The following is a 26,117-nucleotide window of genomic DNA, read 5'->3' as shown; positions in this document are numbered from 1 at the left end:
TGACCCTTGAAGGGAGCAGCCACCATAAGAAGAAGTTATGTTGATACTGATGTGATTCTTGTAGTTTAAAAATGCATAATTTGAGTTTTTAGTTTATTGTCTATTTTCATGCTCTGATTGTTTTTTTTGTGTGTGTGTTTCCTAAACTTGTCCTAGTGTCTTCACAGTGCTGTTTTTCTCTGCTCTGTTTTAATCATATGGGCAGCATGCAGGATATTAATGATGCACGAAACATCACACTTTGACATCATCTCAAACCAGTGTGTGGTTATATAGCAGCAGCCTCGAGCATTTTCTGAATGTTGCCTGTGTAAGCCTAAAGCATCCTGACATTCAAGACACATTCAGGTCAAACCCAAAAAGTGTAGTGTCACTATCATTTCATTCTAAGTGTAGTAAAATTCACTGACAGCAGTAGAGGCAGAAGATGACACAAAAAGTGAATCAAAAAAACGTATTTTGTTCTGGCAGTTTTACACTGAAAGTGCCTTAACCTACTTACTCTACAATCTTTAACTTACAACATTATTTCAGATCCATTCGGTCTATAGTAAATTAACTGTAAAACCTTCCTGTTTCCCTCCCTGTCTGTTCCTCAGATCCGATCAGACCGTGATAAGAACCGGATGCTTCGTTACAGTGTGACGGGCCCTGGGGCTGATCAGCCTCCGACTGGCATCTTCATCATCAACCCAATCTCAGGCCAGCTGTCTGTCACCAAGCCTCTGGACAGAGAGCACATCTCAAACTTCCATGTAAGACTCACTCTAACAGCAAAGAAAACATTGAACGTTTTAATTCAGGCCATTGTATTTAATTTACACTCACAGAAAATATATAATATATAATTGTTGTCTGTTTTTAATTTCTCTTACTACTTAACATTAAGACATTTGTCCTATTTTAAACATCTGAGGGGGTCACTGGGGGCATGTTTCATGTACTGCCTTTTTCATTCAGAGTGAAAGTCTATCTGTAGTCTCCTACAAAAAATTTATAATCTTCAGTTAAATTAAATTCAATGTTATTTGGGATGAGAATCAGTACCTCCAAGTCAGAGGCCATGGTTCTCAACCGGAAAAAGGTGACATGTATTCTCCAAGGAGAACAAGATCTCTGGGTCTTGTTCATGATTAAGGGAAGAACGGAGGCGGGAGATTGACAGATGGATCGGTGCAAAGTAAAGAAGGAGCTGAGTTGAAAGGCGAAACTCTCAATCTACGTTCCTACCCTCACCTATGGTCATGAAAGGCGAAACTCTCAATCTACGTTCCTACCCTCACCTATGGTCATGAGCTCAGGGTCTTGACCAAAAGGATCTCAGATACAAGCAGCCAACATGAGTGTCCTCCGCAGAGTGGCTTAGAGATAGGGTGAGGAGCTCGGTCACCCGGGAGGAGCTCGGAGTCGAGCCGCTGCTCCTCCACATCGAAAGGAACCAGCTGAGGTGTCAGGGGGCATCCGTGGATGGATGTTATTTGTATAGCATCAAATCACAATAAAACTCATCTCAAGACACTTTACACAGAAACCCAACAAATCTCGTCTGAGCAAGCACTTGGCAACAGTGGTGAGGAAAAACTCACTTTAATGGAAGAAATCTCCAGCAGAACCAGGTTCAGTTTGCAGTTTGCCTCGACCTGTTGGGGTGAGTGGATAGAGGGAAAGGAGGCAAGCAAAAATAAACAACAAATAAACACTGTGCATGTTGTTGGGGCCAGTAACTGCACATCAGCCATATACAGCTCCAGGACCAGAGACACCTGCAGAAGGTACAGAGAGAGGACAGAGAGAGAGCCCATTATGGGAGAGAGAAGGCACAAAGTTAGTGACATTCAGTGGAGGCATATCCAGTGGGTACGGAAAGTATTCAGACCCCTTTAAATTTTTCACTCTTTGTGTCATTGCAGCCATTTGCCAAAATCAAAAAAGTTCATTTTATTTCTCATTAATGTACACTCAGCACCCCATCTTGACAGAAAAAAACAGAAATGTAGAAATTTTTGCAAATTTATTAAAAAAGAAAAACTGAAATATCACATGGTCATAAGTATTCAGACCCTGTGCTCAGTATTGAGTAGAAGCACCCTTTTGAGCTAGTACAGCCATGAGTCTTCTTGGGAATGATGCAACAAGTTTTTCACACCTGGATTTGGGGATCCTCCGCCATTCTTCCTCGCAGATCCTCTCCAGTTCTGTCAGGTTGGATGGTGAACGTTGGTGGACAGCCATTTTCAGGTCTCTCCAGAGATGCTCAATAGGGTTTAGGTCAGGGCTCTGGCTGGGCCAGTCAAGAACGGTCACAGAGTTGTTCCGAAGCCACTCCTTTGTTATTTTAGCTGTGTGCTTAGGGTCATTGTCCTGTTGAAAGGTGAACCTTCGGCCCAGTCTGAGGTCCTGAGCACTCTGGAAGAGGTTTTCTTCCAGGATATCTCTGTACTTGGCCGCATTCATCTTTCCTTCAAATGCAACCAGTCGTCCTGTCCCTGCAGCTGAAAAACACCCCCACCACATGATGCTCCCACCACCATGTTTCACTGTTGAGATTGTATTGGGCAGGTGATGAGCAGTGCCTGGTTTTCTCCACACATACCGCTTAGAATTAACACCAAAAAGTTCAATCTTGGTCTCATCAGACCAGAGAATCTTATTTCTCATAGTCTGGGAGTCCTTCATGTGTTTTTTGGCAAAATCTATGAAGGCTTGTGTCTTGCACTGAGGAGAGGCTTCCGTCGGGCCACTCTGCCATAAAGCCCCGACTGGTGGAGGGCTGCAGTGATAGTTGACTTTGTGGAACTTTCTCCCATCTCCCTACTGCATCTCTGGAGCTCAGCCACAGTGATCTTTGGGTTCTTCTTTACCTCTCTCACCAAGGCTCTTCTCCCACGATTGCTCAGTTTGGCTGGACGGCCAGGTCTAGGAAGAGTTCTGGTCATCCCAAGCTTTTTCCATTTGAGGATTATGTAGGCCACTGAGCTCTTAGGAACCTTGAGTGCTGCAGAAATTCTTTTGTAACCTTGGCCAGATCTGTGCCTTGCCACAACAAGTCTCTGAGCTCCTTGGGCAGTTCCTTCGACCTCATGATTCTCATTTGCTCTGACATGCACTGTGAGCTGTAAGGTCTTATATAGACAGGTGTGTGCCTTTCCTAATCAAGTCCAATCAGTTTAATTAAACACAGCTGGACTCCAATGAAGGAGCAGAACCATCTCAAGGAGGATCAGAAGAAATGGACAGCATGTGAGTTAAATGTGAGTGTCACTGCAAAGGGTCTGAATACTTATGACCATGTGATATTTCAGTTTTTCTTTTTTAATAAATTTGCAAAAATTTCTACATTTCTGTTTTTTTCTGTCAAGATGGGGTGCTGAGTGTACATTAATGAGAAATAAAATGAACTTTTTTGATTTTGGCAAATGGCTGCAATGACACAAAGAGTGAAAAATTTAAAGGGGTCTGAATACTTTCTGTACCCACTGTACATGTGAGGTGGGAGGAGAGAAGAGAAAATCCTCAAATAGGTATTTCCTGTGTAAGTGGTCACATAGTTGCTTTGCAACAGCTTTTTCAAGGATCTTAGGAATTAGCCAGGACTCCTGGGTCAAGACTAGGATTATTGAGTAACGGTTTGATTACTGCAATCTTATAAGCCTAAGGTACGTAGCCTGTTACTAGAGATAAATTGACGAGGTCTAATAAAGATTAGTTAATTAGTAGCAGGACATCTTTGAGCAGTTGATGATTTGAAGCAGTCTAAACATAACAGGTGGTCTTACAGATGATTCAAGAGCTACTGTAGTAGAAGATTCATCTGTGGCAGCTACAGGAATGATCTGATAAATCTTATCTCTAATAGTTCTGATTTAATTTGTAAAGAAACCTGAGATGGGAAGTAATGAAGTACAAATACTTTGTTACTGTACTTAAGTAGATTTTTCAGGTATCTGTACTTTACTTGAGTATTTATTTTTCTGTTGACTTTTTACTTTTACTCCCTACATTTAAACACAAATATCTGTAGTTTCTACTCCTTACATTATCAAAATAGGCCTGTTACTTTTTCGACCTCTGCGGATGAGGACAAGACGTAAAATACGTAACTAACCAGAGAGGGAAATTGAATGAGTCTACAGGTTATGATAGAAAGAAAACTTAGGGATCTAGGGAGTGTTGCCGAGTCCAACGACCTTGCAGCAGATTCGGAAAAGCAAGACATTCCCCATCCATGGCCACATTTAAAAGAACTGTTCGATGTTGGTAGCTCCAAGAATGATTCATGGTGAATGCATTGTGTTTTGTTTCCTGTACCAGCTCTGTGCAGGTTGTTAATAAAAAAAGAAGAATTTCCTGTTTTTTGTGTCAAACTTTTTTTAAGTTTTGTGGAGTTATCTAAAGATGTATTGTGTATCATTGATGGCAAAAACAAAAACCCAAAACATTTTTACTTTTTTACTTAAGTACATTTCAGACCCTGTACTTTCTTACTTGAGTAAAGGAGTTGAATCGGTACTTCTACTTTCACCAGAGTCTTTTTTCACACAAGTATATGTACTTCTGCTTATGTATATGATGTGAGTACTTTTGCCATCTCTGAAAGAAACTCATTAAGTCATCAATGCTGAGAGCTAAAGGAACACTGGGCTCAACAGAGCTGTGATTTTTGTCAGCCAGGGTACAGTGCTGAAAAGAAACCTGGGATTGTTCTTATTTTCCTCTATTAGTGATGAATAGTAAGCAGTTCTGGCTTTACTCAGAGCTTTTTTCTATGTTATTAGACTGTTTTTCCAGGCTAGATAAGTTTGTGTAACACCACTTCCTTTTTAGCCTTCGTGATGCTTTCTTTAAAGTACAAATGTGTGAATTGTACCATAGAGCTAATCTCCTCTGATTAGCTCACGAACTTCTTTTTCAGAGGAGCCACAGTATCAAGTGTTTCACACAGAGAGGCTGCAGCACTGTCAACAAGATAATCAACTTGGTAGGAAGTATGATTAAGGCAGCTGCCCTCTACTGTGTTGGCACATGAAATAGAAGTAAATAAAGATGGAATCCATCCATCCTTTCATCCATTATCTATACCCACTTATTCCTAACCAGGGTCACGGGGATCTGCTGGAACCTATCCCAGCTCTCTTTGGGTGAAAGGCAGTGGTACACCCTGGACAAGATGTCCATTATATTAAATTCATAAATCGTAAAGAATGGTCAGACAAAAGAAGATTTGGGGGGAAAACTATTAAATGTTCAATTTCAATGCCATATGTCAGAACAAGATCACTGTGATTAAACAGTTGGTGGGTTTATTTACATTTTGAGAGAAACCAAATAATGAATTAAATGCTGGGCTGAGACTATAATTTTCAGCATCTACATGAATGTTAAAATCTCCCACTATAATGACTTTATCTGAACTAAGCACTAAATCAGATAGGAAGTCTGGAAATGCAGTTAAAAACGAAGGGACATGAGGATGGTACACAGTTACAAGTAGAACTGTTTTTTGTGTTTTCCATTTTGGGTGCGAGAGACTAGGGCATGACTAACACCAGATTTAATATTGTTTACTACTAACACCATCACCCCTGTCTATTGTCACTGCTGTTGTGTGTGTGTGTGTGTGTGTGTGTGTGTATCTGCAGCCTGACAGCCTGCAGACACTTCAATAGCTTATTATTGTCATGGTGTGTCTTGTTTTCTTTAATCCATATTCACTTATAGTGTGAGAAGGACTTGTGTGCCTCCTTTGAGCCCAGCAACATGGACACATTAAAATATTACATCTATAATCAACTGTTCAGCTGTGTGTAAACCGGTTTCTGTAGTCAGCCGGAGACCTGTAGTCAGATTAAAGAAACATCACTGTGTGGTTGTGTGTCGAATGGCTGTTTTTTGGGGAGTGGTTTGGCCAAAACTGCCAATAACAACACATCTCTGTTCAATCTTTCCAGTTTACTAATTTTCAGCTTTAAAATCCAAAAACTGAATGTAAATAGGTTTGATAAAGGAATTAAAAACTGGATTCAGGTCACATAAATTGCACTTTACTATTAACCACAATGCAAACACTAGCACAAGCTTTTTTTTTTTTTTTTTGGTACTAAGAAAATAGTATTAGAAGTAGAAGTGGATTTGAAATTATTTAGGTCTGCCTCACAATGTGCTCCCAGTCTGCCTCATGAGCTTGGTTGCATGTCATCCCTCTCTTTTTATTTTCATCTTTGCTGTCACTCGATCCTGGGTATATTCTCTCTAATGCACAAGATAAAGAAGAAATTCTTGACAAAAAAGACTTGGTGTTGGCTCACTGTATCTAATACAGTTCAGAGAGCACAACCTTTTGATTTTTAGGAAGGCACACACACAACTCACACAGGGGAGTGGAAATCTGCCGTTGCAGTAGGGTAATTTGCATTTAAGCTGAGTGATGAATATTCATGTGATTGGATGTAGTTGTCAGAGCTGGGAGCTGGGATTGGCCAGTATGTTTATTCATGAGGGAGGCTTTTGCTCTTTAAGAGCCTCTTACAGATGCTACATAAGCTGTAAAGGAATGACTTATTGAGTGTTCAAAGACAATCAACAGCTGTGTTTAGCCTCCTTGACCATTTTGTGCTAAATAGCTACATCTCATAAGTCTGTTGTTCTGATTAGGAACATTAAAGATGCGTATACACTTATACATTTTAATTTTGAATTGTCAGTGTTAAGGAAGTTGTTTGCAAATGGGAATGTTTTGTTCTTAGATCTGTTCCTGTGTAAATGTTGTTTTGCATATTTAGTACAGTACTTATGCATAGGATATACTGATGAACACTGGACTGAAAACAAGTCTAACATGAAAAAGTATCACTAGTATTCAACGAAGTTACGTTAACGAAACATCACCTCGAAAATCTACATTTAAAGTCATTCTAAAGTGCTCCTCCTTCTCATATGATTGCTATATTTTATTCAACAAATATTTGTTAAATTACAATGATGTTTTGAAAAGATGTTCAAGGCTCCCAGAGATGGGGATTCTATTGGATGATCCATGGACTTACCTAAATGTCAACTTGATGAATTGCTGACATACAGTGGGTACGGAAAGTATTCAGACCCCTTTAAATTTTTCACTCTTTGTGTCATTGCAGCCATTTGCCAAAATCAAAAAAGTTCATTTTATTTCTCATTAATGTACACTCAGCACCCCATCTTGACAGAAAAAAACAGAAATGTAGAAATTTTTGCAAATTTATTAAAAAAGAAAAACTGAAATATCACATGGTCATAAGTATTCAGACCCTTTGCAGTGACACTCACATTTAACTCACATGCTGTCCATTTCTTCTGATCCTCCTTGAGATGGTTCTGCTCCTTCATTGGAGTCCAGCTGTGTTTAATTAAACTGATTGGACTTGATTAGGAAAGGCACACACCTGTCTATATAAGACCTTACAGCTCACAGTGCATGTCAGAGCAAATGAGAATCATGAGGTCGAAGGAACTGCCCAAGGAGCTCAGAGATAGAATTGTGGCAAGGCACAGATCTGGCCAAGGTTACAAAAGAATTTCTGCAGCACTCAAGGTTCCTAAGAGCACAGTGGCCTCCATAATCCTCAAATAGAAAAAGTTTGGGATGACCAGAACTCTTCCTAGACCTGGCCGTCCAGCCAAACTAAGCAATCGTGGGAGAAGAGCCTTGGTGAGAGAGGTAAAGAAGAACCCAAAGATCACTGTGGCTGAGCTCCAGAGATGCAGTAGGGAGATGGGTGAAAGTTCCACAAAGTCAACAATCACTGCAGCCCTCCACCAGTCGGGGCTTTATGGCAGAGTGGCCCGACGGAAGCCTCTCCTCATTGCAAGACACAAGCCTTCATAGATTTTGCCAAAAAACACATGAAGGACTCCCAGACTATGAGAAATAAGTTTCTCTGGTCTGATGAGACCAAGATTGAACTTTTTGGCGTTAATTCTAAGCGGTATGTGTGGAGAAAACCAGGCACTGCTCATCACTGCCCAATACAATCCCTACAGTGAAACATGGTGGTGGGAGCATCATGTTGTGGGGGTGTTTTTCAGCTGCAGGGACAGGACGACTGGTTGCATTTGAAGGAAAGATGAATGCGGCCAAGTACAGAGATATCCTGGAAGAAAACCTCTTCCAGAGTGCTCAGGATCTCAGACTGGGCCGAAGGTTCACCTTTCAACAGGACAATGACCCTAAGCACACAGCTAAAATAACAAAGGAGTGGCTTCGGAACAACTCTGTGACCGTTCTTGACTGGCCCAGCCAGAGCCCTGACCTAAACCCAATTGAGCATCTCTGGAGAGACCTGAAAATGGCTGTCCACCAACGTTCACCATCCAACCTGACAGAACTGGAGAGGATCTGCAAGGAAGAACGGCAGAGGATCCCCAAATCCAGGTGTGAAAAACTTGTTGCATCATTCCCAAGAAGACTCATGGCTGTACTAGCTCAAAAGGATGCTTCTACTCAATACTGAGCACAGGGTCTGAATACTTATGACCATGTGATATTTCAGTTTTTCTTTTTTAATAAATTTGCAAAAATTTCTACATTTCTGTTTTTTTCTGTCAAGATGGGGTGCTGAGTGTACATTAATGAGAAATAAAATGAACTTATTTGATTTTGGCAAATGGCTGCAATGACACAAAGAGTGAAAAATTTAAAGGGGTCTGAATACTTTCCGTACCCACTGTATTAAGTATAGACAGTGTAACAGGATAGATGCCACAGGATAAATTGGAATAACTAGTAATGGTAAGCCACCCACAGTTATTTATAATCAAGTATCTGAAGTACTACCGACATACATATCAACCATAACATTACTTATTTATATGATAGTAAGCTAATTGTAAAGATTATGTGATAATGTCAGCATTGTCATTGTGAGCATATTAGCATGCTTTCGTAAACATTTCAGTCAGAGCAGCATTTCTTCATTAGTACTTAACGTTTTTGTAAAAAATTTCCTTGTTTGTTTGTGGATGTCTGTGTGTGACTGTGTGTTTGTACAGTTGCGAGCCCATGCTGTGGATCTGAATGGGAATCAGGTGGAGAACCCAATCGACATTGTTATTAACGTCATTGACCAGAACGACAACAGACCAGAGTTCACACACACCATCTTTAACGGCTCGGTACCTGAGGGCTCCAAGCCTGGTACCAATGCACACACACACATATATGTGAACACGGACTCTTTTACTTGAGGATTTTATGATTTTTTATCTGTGTAAACTTGCTGTGTGTTTTCCTGCAGGATCATTTGTGATGACAGTAACAGCAGAGGACAAGGATGATCCAAAAACTGCTAATGGGATGCTGCGATACAAGATCCTTTCCCAGAATCCCCAGAGCCCCTCCTCCAACATGTTCACCATTAACAACAAAACTGGCGACATCATCACTGTGGCAGCAGGCCTTGATCGGGAGGTGTGTGTGCGTGCTTGAGCGGGTATTTTGTAAGGCCATCTCTGAACTCACATAGAGCAGCTGCTTCTCAGCCTGTGAATGTGTGTTCAGCCTATAACATTCCCTACAGTGTAAAGAAAGCTTTTTTTTTTCTAGCAATATCTGTACATCAGTAGATCCCATAGAATGTTCTGTCTGTTCTGTGACAATTCTTTGCCCACCAATGTACAATTAAGGTTTTAAGGATGGACTGAATCTAGCAAGTTTTCTAAAATTGTAGTGTAATTTTAGGAAAATTTAACACCTTTCTACATTCTTACACACAGTTACTAACTTGCTAATTGTGTCAATATATTGTTGTAATTCAATTTTCAGTTTGATTCAGTTAATTTGTGTAGCACCAATTCACAATACAATCACCTCAAGGCACTTTACATAGAAACCCAACAAATCCTTTATGAGCAGCACTTGGCGACTGTGGAGAGGAAAACTCCCTTTAACAGAAGAAACCTCCAATTCCATAATTATGTTGGCAACTAAAGTGTTATTATACTTTGATAGTAAGACTTATGCCATCTCCACTGAATGTCCACTTATATTCAAATGATAACACATGGTCTCCAACCAGTGAAGTTTTCACAATTGTGAAACTATTAATGTTTAAACCTTTTTATTATATAATCAGCTGGTTTGACAGAAAGACATTCCACTTTTAGCATAATGGCTTTAATTTGATATCTAATTATTACCTGCACCATTTGAACTGTGGCTTATTTTTTAATGTCCGTCTAAAACAGATGGTGGAATACTCACTAAGTGTGTAGAAGGTTACAATTGAATTAGTGGGCCATCTTTTGAAACTGTTAGCCCTGTTTGTTCTCTGTTTTCCTCTAGAAAGTCACCCAGTACACCCTGATCATTCAGGCTACAGATATGGAAGGAAACCCCACTTACGGCCTGTCCAACACTGCAACTACTGTCATCAGGATCACAGATGTCAACGACAACCCCCCTGAATTCACTACAGACACAGTAGGTTCACAAACACACATGCCCGGAGGAAAGCTAAAACTGCGGTACAATGAAGGTATTTCAACATACCCAGGTTTTGTTCTTAAAATTGGGCTAAACAAAGCGTAAAGCTGCAATCAGAGGTAAATGGGACTAGGATGGTGATTACTTGCTAGGCCCAGTTTTCTGCTTCAGACTTCATGCATGTCATTTTACCTGTCTTCCTAGAAAAAAAAAGGTCTGATCAAATGCCATATACATATACTGTCAAGAGGAGCAAATAATTTTTATGGAGGGCTACAAGGAATTTGAAACAATTCTAACCACAAAAAGCAACACAGCAACCACAAATAAATCCAAAGAAAACTGGCAAAAAACTGCAGACCATTCAGTGGCTATGGCTGATGTAAAATGTAACTAACCCTGCTCAGGTTAATTTTGCAGCATAAATCAACATGGTGATATAGCCAGGTTAAAAGAGAGCCACCCTTGTGTCCTTGGAAACCCGGGCTTAGACTCAACAAACCTCGCTAACCCACTTACCATGCTTTGTAGTACACCCTGCAGGCTCAGATTCTATTACAGCAAAGAGATGGTAAGACACTATTTTTCAGGAGGAGTGAAAAGCCAGTGAAACACCAATTATGTTTGTTTTTTTCAGTTAAAGCCAAACAGGTTTCACCTGAAAAACAGTGTGTGAAATGTGATCTGTATTTTGGGAACTAGCCATTCTCAATTATTTTGAGTAATATTTGCTAAAGTATTTATGTTTTGCTGTAATTTTGCATGTGTTTAAAAATGCTGCAAAAAATTCCTTTTGTATGTCTCTGTCAGTTCTTTGGCGAGATTCATGAGAACCGAGTGAATGTGATCGTTGCTAACTTGACTGTGACAGACAAAGACCAGCCCCACACTCCGGCCTGGAGTGCTGTGTACCGCATCATTGCTGGGGACCCCACCGGACGTTTCTCCATCCCTACGGACCCCACCACCAATGAGGGCCTCCTTACTGTGGTCAAGGTAATCACTACACTTTGTATACATAGACACACATTTGATTTTTTTCCTTGTGCGGACTTTACATTGACATTCATTTTCTGGAGACTTATCCTAATCCTAACTGTAAACACACCTTGCCAAACTCTAACCCTTATTCTAATTTTAAGCTAACCCTATCCTTAAATCTAGATGTCACCCTAAAATTCAATGATTTACATGGTGGGGTCCAAGGCTGTGCCCCACAGTATGAAGTAGTGAACAGGTTCAGGATAAAACAGTCAGACCTCCATATGACCATTAAGTGTAAGTGATAGGGGACAAAATCTACACTGCTTGTACTGTGCATGCATTATAAAGTTTATCTAAAATGAAAGTAAGGCTTCATAAATGTTATGCTATCGTGGTGGTGGTGAAGGAAAGAACAGGTGAGGACCCAAATGCAGGACAAAACAGGCAGGTTTATTCCCCTGGATCGTCCAGGGCTCAGGCAAAACACGAATGATCTTTGCCGTTCGGCGGGCAAGCAGACAGGACAGAAAACGGGAACGGAAAACACAGGCTGTGTACACATCACACACAGACGCTATACTTATCATTAACGTAACTAATGTTCCGGCGGGGAACAAAGGAACACAGGGGGTATATATACACAGAACTGAAGAACCAATAGAACACAGGTGAACACAATCTAACGAGACAGGAACTAACCAAAACAAGGAAAAACAGGAAAACAGATCTCGGGGCCTAACAATAAATTAGTAAAATTAAATGGAAATCTACCAAAATGACAATGTCACGAATGGAGGGAAATAAGGACCAATAATTTGACCACACTGGTAACTCAAGTATAAAAAAAAAAAAAAAGAGAGATTTTATTTATTTATGAGAATGGGTGATGCGGCAATGCGGGTTTCCTTGGTCAGAGGATCCAGGGTTTCTGGTTTAACAACTCAGAGGAGACAGAGGTTAAACAAATTACAATAAACAAAAACTCTTCTCCCTTTCCACGGTGCCTTCCGGTGTCCTGGAAGGAAAATTTGAAACAAAAATATTATTCTTCTTATCAGGTTTGACTAACAGTTCAGAGGTTTCGAAAATCCCATTCGAAGTCTTAAGTGATATGTAGAAAATTCCACAACAGAAAAAAAGCTCCTCTAACCCCTGGTAGCGTAGCGTGGATCGAGGCAGATGAACACTGGAAAACCAGAGGCCAGACAGCAGGGATAACAGACAACACTGTAAGCCACAGACAAACCACCAGGGTTTGTCTGTGGCTGCGTGTGGGTATATAACTGCAAACTAAGGAGAAAACGCAGGTGAAAACAATTACTTAATCTGTCCAGGGAAAACAGAGTGAGAAAACCGGATCCTGTATGATCCTTCAAAACAAAAGCATAACACAGGAAGTCAAGTTGCTGATCATGACAAAAAATAATCCTTGCTTTGTGTTATGATCCCTCTACGCCCTCTCGACAAGAAACACTGTCCAGGGAAACACAAAAAGGAGCTTAGAACTAAAAATGCTGTCATTTTTGAAAATGTCCACTTGTGACACACTGCACAAAGCTCAAATTGGCCTCAAATAAATTTCAGAAAGTGTTTGTGCACAGAACAAGATGGCTTTTACATTTAAAATCTAGCCAGTATGAGCTATCATCCATCCATCCATTATCTATGCTGCTTAATCTGTAAAGGGTAGCAGGCTGACATTGGGTGTGAGGATGAATACTTGTTTATATATAGACACCTGGCCATTGCTTTGAGATAGAGCTGAACAATTGTGAACACATACTTGAAGATTCAGTCCTGATTAAGCTGGCACAGATTTAGGAAATCCCAGTCTCTTGCTGCTCACACAGTGCTAGTAGTTTCACGCAGAACAGCTGAGCACAGTGAAAGGAAATGTTTTGGTGATTTGAAATTTCAAAAAATAACTAAACCATATACCAGCCAGACTATACGTACCTTCCCTCACATTCACAACTGGTACAGAATTTACCTTAGTGGTGTAAGAAATGGCAATATAGAATTAGTCATCAAAGCTGGAGCAGACTAGTATCCAGTTTCTATCCACACTGACAAATTCTTAACACAACATGAACATGAAATAATATCCCACAGATCAACCAATATTCGTATGACATAATCAGCAGTAGTTCACTCTCATCAGTGCCCTTTCTTCTTAACCCAACAGTAAAATAAACCATCTACTGTGGGAATAATCTCTCATAGTATTTTTTTCATCATGTTTTATCAGTTCACTATCATCCTGTCTTTCTCTTTTTCTGTCCAGCCCATAGATTTTGAGCTGACCCGTTCCTTCATGCTGACAGTAGAGGCTGAGAATGAAGTTCCTTTAGCCCGAGGCATCCACCTGCCTCGTCAGTCCACAGCGACTGTCTCTGTACGGATCCTGGACATCAATGAGAGTCCGGAGTTCAGCCCCAACCCCAAGTCTATTAAACTGGAGGAGGGTCTGCCTGCTGGGTCTCTGCTCACCACCTTCACTGCCCAGGACCCTGACCGCTTCATGAGGCAAACCATCCGGTAAGACCCACACTGGAAGATATTACTTCAGTGAGTTCACAGAGTTTCAGCTGTAAGTCCAAATACAATGCTAAAACATAACAAATCGTAGAATTAAAATGCGATCAGGTTTAAGTAGAAAGACAACTGTGTCTTTCTCCAATTTTGATAAGAAGAACCTTTGAACATCTGAATAGCTTTTCATTTTTTAATCTTTATATGGATTAATTGGAATGCATTTTGAAGTTGCATAAGATAAGACATGATAAGATAGATTTGATTCATTCCCAAAAGGAAATTCAGGTTGTCTTGTAGTTAATTAGTAAGTCAGTAGTGAGAGGAGTCAGTAGACAGTTGTCATCTGCCATTGGCTAAGTTGTTGTAGAGCCTGATGGCAGTGGGGATGTAGGATCTCCTATATCATTCAGTCCTGCAGCACAGTGAGGTGACTTGTCCAATGCAGCTGCTTCTCTGCTCCATCAGGATGTTGTGAAGGAGATGGTCAGTGTATTCCAGGTGTACCTTTTTCTGTGTGCACCACAGCCTTCAGTGAGTTCAGCCTCATTCCAGTCTCTGAACCAGCTTTTTGCATCAGTTTTTCCAGCCACCTTGCATCCTTCTGCTTTATGCTGACTCTCCAGCAGATGTCTAAGGACCTAGGCCATCTTTGGTGGAAGAGTCGTCTCTGCCCTTTTTTAAATTGTACATCTGTGTTCAGTGACCAGTTCCACTTATTGCCCAGGTGCACACCTAGATATTTGTAGGCTGACACCACTTCAGTGTCTGTAGTGGAGGATTCCAAGGAGGATTCCTTGGAATTAGAGGTGTTCAGTAGGACACAGTTTTTGTGACTCACTGAATGAAGAATTTCATCAGACCTCTATATTTCTCTTCCTGTCCATTCCTGATACATGCAACATTATCATCAGAATACGTCTGCATTTGGCAACACTGGTTAGATGGAATTGAATGCACTTGAAAAATCAAAGAACATAATCCTCACTTGGAGGTTCTTCCAGATGAGACAAAACACAGTAAAGCAGCTAGAGGACAGCATGATCCACACCAATGTGTTCTCTGTAAGCAAACTGCAGGGATCAATTGCATGTTTGACCTTAAGCCTTAGTAGGCGAAGACCCTCCCCAATTTTAGACTCAGGTTAAAGATCCTCTGTAGAGGCTCACACATTTGGGCAGCCCAATGCTTATTTTAGCCTTAGCCTTGGACATACACAATCTGGGCCAGCTGCCTTCCCATGGCACGGTCTTTGTAGCTGCAGCCTCACCCCTGTTACTGTGACAGATGGCCAAAAATGCCCAGATGAGGGAGAGGGTGTAGCTGCAGTGGTGAAGGTGCACACAGGTGGTGGACAAGGAGGAGTTTGGAGATGGAGGCTCTGTCCACATCAACCACTGGTGCCTGGTTGTTCTTTTTTTTTTGTAGCCAGTGAAGTTGTTGCCCTACACAGCTCTCTGATGTTGTGCTGTAGATTGTTCTCTATTTATTATTTTTTGTAGTCCTCCTTAGCCTGCTTTAATCTCCTCTTCAGCTTACGTTGGATGTGTTCGAGCCTTTCTTTGTCTCCATCTTTAAATGCCTCCTTTTTCTGGTTAAGGGTTGCCTTGATATGCCACTAGTGATCCAGGGTTTGCTATTAGGGAAATAGCACTCAGAAAAAATATACATTGCTACCAGTCCCAGAATTGCATTAAATATACAGTCTGTTTGTACAATGCTGAAATGCTAATTTAATGAAAAGCCTTTTGATGAAGTAATGTCATGTCACAAAGCATATCAAAACATATGTACATGAGCAAGTAAAAATCATACCATTTCCATGATCACCAATATACTTACAGTGTATCTTGATATTTTGCCAAGTATGCTCTGCTTTCAAACATATGGTCACACACATTCTTCTCTTTGGCCATAAAAACTCCTTTTCTATATAGAAAAGATCTGATCAGCTTGATCTGTTATCGAACTGTGTTGGAATGAAAAACTTTTTAAGCATTTAAATATGATGCATTCAAGCAGAAAAGATCTAGTTTTTGGATCTAATTGCAGCTTAAAATGCAGTACTGCGTCCAACTAGACCAGTGGAGGGCTGACATTGATATACATGTAGGAAAGGATTATAACCAGATTTATGACAAAGAATGACTGAAAGTGTCTTAAATCTATCTGGATATGAGAACACTTTTGTTGAGATTTCCCTTCAGTTTCATTTCAGTAATAGGGTCAAGGTTCTAATTAGCAAAGGTGACATGCTGTTCTCTGTTGCAGTCCCAGTTTTAAATCAAAGGTTAGGTAGCTCTGATGAGGTAGTTGGATTTTTTTCTATAAATACTGCCTGGAAAAAAATTTCCTGCAGCACTGGGCTAACAGTTCAACAAGTCTACAGGCCTGTTGCTATTTGTACCCATCCTTCTTTCTTTTACATCCCACTATATGTTTCTAAATGTAGTGCTGAAGTCTTTGTAGCCTAACAACAGCCATTGGTGGACACACATTGTCCATCCATTCATCCATCTTCTTCCACTTATCCGGAACCGGGTTGCGGGGGCAGTAGCCTAAGCAGGGATACCCAGACTTCCTTTTCCCTGGACACTTCCTCCAGCTCTTCCAGGAGGACACCGAGGCATTCCCAGGCCAGCCGAGAGACATAGTCCCTCCAGCGTGTCCTGGGTCTTCCCCAGGGCCTCCTCCCAGTGGGACATGCCCGGAACACCTCCCCAGGGAGGCTCCCAGGAGGCATCTGGAACAGATGCCCGAGCCACCCCAGCTGGCTCCTCTCGATGTGGAGGAGCTCTACTCCGAGCTCCTCCCGGGTGACCGAGCTCCTCACCCTATCTCTAAGGGAGCGTCCTGCCACCCTACGGAGGAAGCTCATTTCAGCTGCTTGTATCTGAGACCTTGTCCTTTCGGTCATGACCCAAAGCTCATGACCGTAGTCAGGACACACACTCTCAAAAACACTCGATAACACTTGTTATCTCATCAAATAAAAATTTTCAAAATGGACAATATTCCTATTCATAGATTCACATTATTTCACAACAGAGTTCTCAGTTTTAAACATGACCATTTCTGCTTTTACAGCATGCAAATGTATAAGTAAATTAAACATCTTTCATCAGCAACTCACTGGAGGTTTGTTAGGATTCCTTCTCTGTATGTATTGTTTCCAAATCAGAAATAAAAATCCAGTGACAAGAAATATTTCTTTTAATATAAATTTCAACTATTTTGAAAGCAGAATTATTTTCAGAGAGAATAAATGAGTGAATTGTAGTTGCCCTGTGAGAGTGCTGCAGCCTCCATATATCAGCTTCCCAGTAGCAGTTTGGCCTATAGCCAGGGAATCAGATAAAACAGCCGTGGTGGTTTTTCATGCTGTCTCTCTCTCACTGAATCCAGGTACTCCAAGATGTATGACCCTGCCAACTGGCTGGAGATCGACCCAGTTAACGGTCGGATTTCCACTATCGCTATCCTTGACCGAGAGTCTCCCTATGTCAAGAACAACCTCTATAACGTTACCTTTATGGCTTCTGATAACGGTAAGTCATGTGGGCTGTGCCTTGCAGTAACCCCATTCTCCCACACTTACAGAGGTGGATTGTGTTTCACTGTGACACAGTGCTCCTTAAATAATTGCAGGAGTGCTGGTTTTACTCTGGAGTCATTGTCATAGTTTAAGCTTCTGCATTATATCTGTAGTGTTGATAAAGCTAATTTGGAAACTCTGACTGGTGAAGTTTAAGCTAATCTTCACTGGAAGTAGTTAAACTAGAACAACATGACACGTTTATTGAAAGTTTGCAGGCTACATTACTCAAGAAATATCTACTTTTAATATAATATAATATAATATAATATAATTTCACCCTTTGCCTTTGTCCTGATAGTACTATGCCCACCATAGAGAGGATGTGATACATTACTCAGGATATCCTCAAAAATTGAGAAATATTTTAAATTACTTCAGTGTAGTCCTATAAGGTTTTAAAGTGTGTCTGGAATTAAATTTCCATGTAATCTGTGCTTTGAGAATGGGTCCATGTCCAAAGGGAGAAATAGCAGTAACCAAGACCATGATTCACATGAACTGTCTAGTTAGCATATGTCTTTCTTTTCTACAAACAAGGACAAGTCTTGTTCTGCACCATGTTTGGACCAGAACACTGAATGTCAGTTAGCAGGCTAATAAAATTACCTGTCATTTAGATTGTAAATTGTTGTTGTTCATGCTCTTCAGTACTACTTCAAACGGCGAGTGTAAGGCGAGTTTGTTTATAGTCTTAGCTGTCAATCAAAAACAGCCCAACCACCCAGATGTTTGGTACACAACTGCCTGACAATGCTATAATTGCGATACACATCTTTTATGCAATGGTTCTTATGATGTGGTCAAGGCACATTTCAGTTGAATATACTGTAGAAAGTTCAGGATTAGTTTGGTACCAAAGTCATTAGTATAGATTTATTAAACAAAATGGAAAGATTACTTATTTCTTTAAACAACAGATTGTACTGTGCACCTTTAATTACATTTCCCTTCGTTATTCCCATAATCAAATGTTAAGATCAGGGAGGTGTATATAATTACACTGACAGGCTTTTGGACACAGACCTTCCATTGATTTCTAATTGAGATGTTTTCCTGTCTGTTTAGCGCCAGATTCCCAAAGCCTTCCACTTATTCTGATCACAATTGTGCTTTATAGCCATAGAAAAGAGGATTCTCTGTTCAAAGTGGAAAATTGTTGAAGAAGAATGTTGTTGAGCAGCAGTTCCATCCATCCATTCTACCCTGCACAGTCTCTATACAGAGAGCCTGCTGTGCTCTGAGCTTCCTGCTAACTAACTGTCTTTTACCCTCATCAGGCACACCCACCACAAGGAGCTTGTTGATATAAACTCACATTCAGACACAAGGACAAACATACACATGCTTGTGCAAGAGGTACATACTGTGAGTTACACACTGTACGTCCAGTGTTTTTTAGGGACTCCATTATTGCTTGTTGTAGTTTTGGTTTCATTGAAGTTTATTGATATTCATATTATTTTGAAAAGCTAAAACATCATGCCTTAACCTTGCAAAGTAAATGGACATACAGTTTCATGTGATTATAGAAAAAGACCTTGGACTGCTCAAAATGGTCGCCACTAATTTTAACTTTCAATGGCTGTTCTGTGTTTCATACACAGAAATACAGAAAATGACTTAACCTCTAAACTATCAAAGAGCTAACAAACATTATTGTTTGCATGTCATACTGCCACATTGATCTGGTTTTGCAAATTCTGTTATAAACTGTTATATATGCAATAACTGAACATTTTCACACTTTTCCAAAATAATGAAAAATAGAGATGAAATTTAATTAGAAGCAAGACAGTCAGTCGTAATTTTGAAAGACAAGGATTATACATCAGTAGGGTAAAATTAACCTGTCTCACGACGGTCTAATCCCAGCTCACGTTCCCTATTAGTGGGTGAACAATCCAACGCTTGGTAAATTCTGCTTCACAATGATAGGAAGAGCCGACATCGAAGGATCAAAAAATCCCCGAACCCGGTGGTGGTGGTAAGGGATGCCGTCAAGCTGAAGAAGGAGTCCTACCGACCTTGGCTGGCTTGTGGGACTTCCGAAGCAGCTGACAGGTACCGCAGGGCCAAGCGTGTTGCAGCCCAGGCGGTGACGACTGCAAAAACTCGGGTATGGGAGGAGTTTGGTGAGGCCATGGAGAAGGACTACCTGTCGGCCCTGAAGAAATTCTGGCAAACCGTCCGGCGCCTCAGGAGGGGGAAGCAGTGCTCTACCAACAGTGTTTACAGTGGAAGTGGGGAGCTGCTGACCTCGACTGGGGATATTGGCGGACGGTGGAAGGAATACTTCGAGGATCTCCTCAATCCCGTCAACACGTCTTCCATAAGGGAAGCAGGGGCTGGGGATTCGGAGGCTGATCCATCCATCACCCAAGCCGAAGTCACTGAGGTAATTCGGCAGCTCCCCGGTGGCAAAGCACCGGGGGTGGATGAGGTCCGTCCCGAGTACCTCAAGTCTCTGGATGTTGTTGGGCTGTCATGGCTGACACGCCTGTGCAACATAGCGTGGCGTTCGGGGACAGTACCCCTGGATTGGCAGACCGGGGTGGTGGTTCCTCTTTTTAAGAAGGGGGACCGGAGGGTGTGTTCCAACTACAGAGGGATCACACTCCTTGAGAAGGCATTCGACCGGGTCCCTCATGACATCCTGTGGGAGGTGCTCCAGGAGTATGGGGTCCGGGGCCCTTTGCTGAGGGCTATCCAGTCTCTGTACAAACGGAGCAGGAGCTTGGTTCGCATTGCCGGTAGTAAGTCAGACCTGTTCCCAGTGCACGTTGGACTCCGGCAGGGCTGCCCTTTGTCACCGGTTCTGTTCATTACTTTTATGGACAGAATTTCTAGGCGCAGCCAGGGGCCGGAGGGAGTCCAGTTCGGGGACCACAGGATTTCATCTCTGCTTTTTGCAGATGTGTCCTGTTGGCTCCATCGAGCCAGGATCTCCAGCGTGCGCTGGGGCGGTTTGCAACCGAGTGTGAAGCGGCTGGGATGAGAATCAGCATCTCTAAGTCCGAGGCCATGGTACTCAACCAGAAAAAGGTGGCTTGCCATCTCCAGGCCAGGGGAGATATCCTGCCTCAAGTGGAGGAGTTTAAGTAAATCGGGGTCTTGTTCACGAGTGAGGCAATGACGGAACGCGAGATTGACAGACGGATCGGGGCATCGGCAGCAGTAATGCGGTCGGTGTACCGGTCCGTTGCAGTGAAGAAGGAGCTAAGCCGGAAGGCAAAGCTCTCGATTTACTGGTCAATCTACGTTCCTACTCTCACATATGGTCATGAACTCTGGGATATGACCGAAAGAACAAGATCGCGGATACAAGCGGCTGAAATGAGCTTCCTCCGCAGGGTGGCCGGGCGCTCCCTTAGAGATAGGGTGAGGAGCTCGGTCACCCGGGAGGAGCTCGGAGTAGAGCCGCTGCTCCTCCACATCGAGAGGAGTCAGTTGAGGTGGCTCGGGCATCTGTTTCGGATGCCTCCTGGGCGCCTTCCTGGGGAGGTGTTCCTGGCATGTCCCACCGGGAGGAGGCCCCGGGGAAGACCCAGGACACGCTGGAGGGACCATGTCTCCCAGCTGGCCTGGGAACGCCTCGGTGTCCCCCCGGAAGAGCTGGAGGAAGTGTCCAGAAGAAGGAAGTCTGGGTATCCCTGATTCGGCTACTGCCCCTGCGACCCAGCCCCGGATAAGCGGAAGAAGATGGATGGATGGATGAAGGATTATACAGTACATTCAGCGCAGTTGCCAAAAAACTGAAAATATCAGTAGGTGCAGATCATAGGACCCACGCTCATAAAAACTGGAACAAACTTGTGCCTGCTATGAAGTGGTAGGTGAAAGCATGATTCAATGTGTTACCCCAGCAGTGAGACATGGGGGAAGATCTGTGATGGTCTGGGGGTGTTTTGTCTGAGAACTCTACAAAATCCAGGGAGCACTCAACTAGCATGGCCATCATTCCATCTTGCACCATCATGCTGTACCTTGTGGAAGTTGACTGACTGGTATTAATTTTGTCTTGGGGCAAGATTACATTCGTAGACACAAATCCAGGTTGTGCACAAATCACAAATAATGAGAAGGATGGTATTCTATCAGTCATCATAGCCTCAATCCCATAGAACTTCCAAGAGTTTGGCATGCAGTCAACAAATTAAAGTGACTTATATGGCCAAGTATACTTGGAATTTGTGCTCTGCATTTAACACAATGTGCACACACACAGCAGTGGGTAGCCAATGCTGCAGCACCCAGAGTCCAGTGCTCAAAAGGGTCTCACCTCAGTCATGGTATTGAAGGCAGACAGGGCACTGGTTATTCACGCTCCTGCCAGACCTGAGACTTGAACCTGCTTTTTCAGGTTATAAGTCCAACTCCCTAAGCCATTAGGCCACGACTGCCCCCAAACAGCCCAACAGCTCTGGCAATGACTGCAGAAAGGTGGATATGTTCAGGAATCAGAGTTGTAATGACTGTAACATTAAACTTCATGTTGTTTTTTTCTTGTTATCCTAAGAAATAATGTTGTAGCTTTCCAAACAGTATTGTACATCATTAAACTTGGATGAATCAAAAGCTACACTGAATAACTTCAAACTTTTGGAGGGCAGTCTATTATAAGGATATGGTAAGGCGGGTGATTGGCTTGTTGCTAATTACATGAATCACAGAAAGCGAAATAGTTTGGTTTATTATCATTTAAAATGCAATCCACCATTTTAATTTTAACTTGCCTCAACTGACTTTAATTAACTTGAAAAATGTTTTTATTCCATGTGTTCAGGTGTCCCACCTGCCAGTGGGACAGGCACCCTTCAGATGTATCTACTGGATATTAATGACAATGCACCTCACGTCTTCCCCCCTGAGGTAGAAATGTGTGAGAAACCAGATCCCAATGCCATCAACATCACAGCCAATGACCCTGACCTGAATCCTAATGCTGGACCCTTTGCATTTGAGTTGGCCAATCGGCCGTCAGATATTCGCCGCAACTGGACGCTCAGTCGCCTCAATGGTTAGTGTGAGAATGTCTAAATATGTCAGTTTTGTCATGTGCACATATTCATTGTCTTCTTTGTGTTTCTGCTTAAGGTACTGAGTTCAAATCCCATTCGAACCTGACACGTTTCTATGTACTATAGAGTTTGCATTTTTTCCCCATGTCTGCATGGGTTTTCTTCATATACTCCAGCTTCCTCCCACAGTCCAGACACATGCTAACCTGTTAATTAGTGGCTGCCTGTAGGTGTGAATGTGAGTGTTTGTCTCTACGTGTCAACCCTGTGATAGACTGGTGATCTGTTGAGAGTGTGCCCCCCTCTCACCTAGTGTCAGCTGAGATTGGCCCCAGCCCAGCACAATCCTGAATTAGACTGGTATAGAGAATGGATAGATGGTTTCTGCTTAAAAAGAAGAATACAATCAAAGATGAAAATTACGTGAAATCATCTATGTCAAAGGACAATTGTAAGACGATGACAATCTCAGCCTTCCAATATGCTACAGAAGTGAATTTTGTTTTGCAATATGTTGTGACTCCAAAATAGCATGATCTACCTCCTGATCTTCTATCACAGTGGGACCAATAATTTTAACCACAGTGGCACTAGAGATATCTGAATTGGTCTAAGTTTAACATGACGGTGAGCCATATGAGATATGAGTTAGAAGTGAATATAGTTACCAGTGGTGGATCTAGAAAAAGTCATTTCTTCTTCTCCCTCCCTTCTGAGGCTTTGGACCTTCTCTCTCTTCTGCCTACTGTCTTCCCTTTCTCCTTCCTCCTGTGCACCTAGAGATCAGTCCAGCAATGGCAACCGACAGTAGTCGAGATATCAATTGAACTCACAGTCAAAGTACATGACAATGTAGGGGCATCTGGTTACTGTAAGAACAGTACTGACTTAACACAGAGTGATATTTATATATTGCATCTAATCATGGCTGATATATTCCAAGTGTGACCATCACTGATGCAGCCTCTATTTGTGCAGACTACTCACTGCTGTACTATGTTAAGATAGAAGGGTACAGTTTTTAAAACAAATGTCCAAAAGCTGTCAGTGTAATGGTCAGCATTTATAGACATGAAAGACATGACTTTCAATTTGCATGTAAAGACTTGAGTCAATAGACTTGAGATTTGTCTAGGTTTTTGTTGACTTCCATACCGACATTATCACATGATGTACAGTATGAAACTTCAGCTCTGAGTGAAAGATTTTCATATTGTATATGTTTAGAGTTTGTTGTAGCTAACAGATTGTATTCGGTTCAGGCTTGGTGTAAGGTTTGAGTCAAATTTCTGTTCCAGCATGTGTTTCACCCTGTATCTTTGGAATGTGATGAGGCAAGGTTTTACTTCAGCAGCATGTACTTTTGAAATGCTTTTGGAAAACCAAAGAACCCCAGCTGCTATAGTGACCAGAGTACATCCTAACAGTACTGAGCAGCTCCAAGGTAGAGTGGAACAATATCAGTATGAAACAGGATGGAATCTGTAAGTGATTACATGATCATTATCATATCAATTGTCCATCTTTTATTTTTTTCATGTATCTACCCTTTCATCTTTATCTTGTCATAATCTAGGTGAGCATGCCCAACTTCGACTGCGGATCGGCTCCTTGGCCAGTGGAATCTATGAGATTCCAGTCATGATCACAGACTCTGGTAACCTGCCAATGTCCAACATATCCTACCTGAGGGTCAAGGTCTGCCAGTGCGATCACCATGGAGACTGTGTGGACATGGAGCGCATCATTGCTGCTGGTCTGGGTACCGGAGCCATCATCGCCATCCTTATCTGTATCATCATACTGTTAGGTGAGCCTCATTCAGTTATCCAGGAGTCCCCAAAGCACTTTCACTGTCAATTCATTTTTTATTTATTACTCAATTACTGTCTTACTAATTAAACATTTTGCAAATTTGTCAAAGAGGTTGCACCACTTCAGTACAACACTGTCCATAGTGGGTACCACAATGGTAAATACATAATTTCTTGTTTAAAATTATTTGGCACACTGTCCATTGTAAATATTCATCATCAACTTTGAGTGCCTGTATGTCATGATTCCCCTCTGGGACTTCCTGCCGGGGAACCTTTATTTTGTAAAGACTTCCTTTTTCCCCTTGCACTGGCCCCCGGCAGCTTCACGTGTGCTATTTGTGTTTATTGGTTTCACCTGCCGTCTACTGTGAAAATTGTTTTTGTGTTTCTCCCTATTTATACCTCCCTCTTTTCTTTGTTCCCTGCCGAAGCATTAGTCAGTTTAGTTAGTTTGTGTTAGGAGTAAGGTGTGTTTTTAGGACGACTGTCTCACCCAGTCCTAGTAGGAATACCGTCTCACCCGCTTCCCGTGGGTTCTGGTTGTTTTGTGCCCTGGAGTTCCCAGGAGGAAATAAAGCCTTTTGTTTGTCCTGCAATTGGGTCCTACCTTCTCTTCCGCACTTCCACTCCGACACCAGCTCATGACACTGTACTTACAATTACAGTGTTAATGTGTCACTAGTTGGTCTGCGTAGGCACTGATATCAATTAGTTTGTCTAGTTAGTCTAGTTCTTTGGTCTAAAATAAAAGTCTCAGCAACTATTGGACACGGTGAACGTGAATCTATGCAATGAGGGTTTATTACTAACATATTCAAGTGTGCTCATTCTCTCATTTAACTACATATATAAAGTGGGTCAACTTTATAAACTATCAGCTTATCTGCAGTCTGTCAGCTTGTATTTCTTTCCCTCTTAGTGATGTTGCCAATTCACTAGGCTCATAACAGTAAAAGTTTGCTGCAGGGCCTTCTGGATTATAGTTGTAAGAAAAAGTTTTCTACATAATTTGATCATGTTTACTGGGCGTGTTCAATAAATACATGAAATATATGACTTGGTGATTTATCAGCTTAGAAATATTGTGTTGTGATTTTTTTGAAGATCAGATAACAATTCATAACCAGTTGATTCAGAAAACCAAGAAACTAACAGTGCCTTTACTTTTTCTTGCAACTGCATGTAAATACAGCCATGCACACATTTAGTATCACAGGACGTGACCTGATGTTTATCTTATGAAGCAAAAAACTTCTTTTTTTTTATTTGTAGCTGCAATTAGCAGCGAACATCAACAACCATGAGTTTGGTTTGGTGAAGCATAGGCCTGCCATGGCAGCAATCCCAGGCTCTAATTCGAAGTGTGAGTGTCAAGCTGGTTGCAGTTTTCATGAATTATGTGCTTGTTAACAAGTAGCACTTGATGTGCTTGGACACCGCATAGCCCTTTTGAGCTGCTTCACCTCACTACAATGCTACAAGGTGACAACAGAGTGTACAATACAAACAAATGAGCTCAGCTGAAAATAAAATAAATGATTATGGTACATGTAACAAACAGTATTTTGGGATTGCAAGTGCATCAGCAAGTACTTGATCACAACATAGAGTGTTACAGTACTTGTAGAAAGAAACAACCACCCCAACATTGCTATTGTATAGAATGATTGCATCACAATTTTAAAACAGTGGAGAGCAATCAAGATGGTGCT

The 26,117-nt window shown here is 41.7% G+C and overlaps 1 protein-coding gene across 1 annotated transcript in view; it reads left to right on the top strand.

Annotated features, from left to right (window-relative positions):
• LOC113129299 (cadherin-2-like) overlaps positions 1-26,117 on the top strand; it is a 131,073-nt gene that overhangs the window by 83,546 nt on the left and 21,410 nt on the right. Inside the window, exons 5-13 of the mRNA XM_026305216.1 lie at positions 600-755; positions 9,025-9,169; positions 9,270-9,442; positions 10,316-10,453; positions 11,267-11,452; positions 13,725-13,978; positions 17,378-17,520; positions 22,354-22,587; positions 24,165-24,398. Coding sequence (XP_026161001.1) covers positions 600-755; positions 9,025-9,169; positions 9,270-9,442; positions 10,316-10,453; positions 11,267-11,452; positions 13,725-13,978; positions 17,378-17,520; positions 22,354-22,587; positions 24,165-24,398 — 1,663 coding nt within the window. The remainder of the gene's footprint in view (positions 1-599; positions 756-9,024; positions 9,170-9,269; positions 9,443-10,315; positions 10,454-11,266; positions 11,453-13,724; positions 13,979-17,377; positions 17,521-22,353; positions 22,588-24,164; positions 24,399-26,117) is intronic.

Source organism: Mastacembelus armatus, chromosome 4 (assembly GCF_900324485.2).
Source record: "Mastacembelus armatus chromosome 4, fMasArm1.2, whole genome shotgun sequence".
Lineage (NCBI taxonomy): Eukaryota > Metazoa > Chordata > Actinopteri > Synbranchiformes > Mastacembelidae > Mastacembelus > Mastacembelus armatus.
Note: the sequence above shows the minus strand (reverse complement) of the source record. Positions and strands in the feature narration are given on the sequence as shown.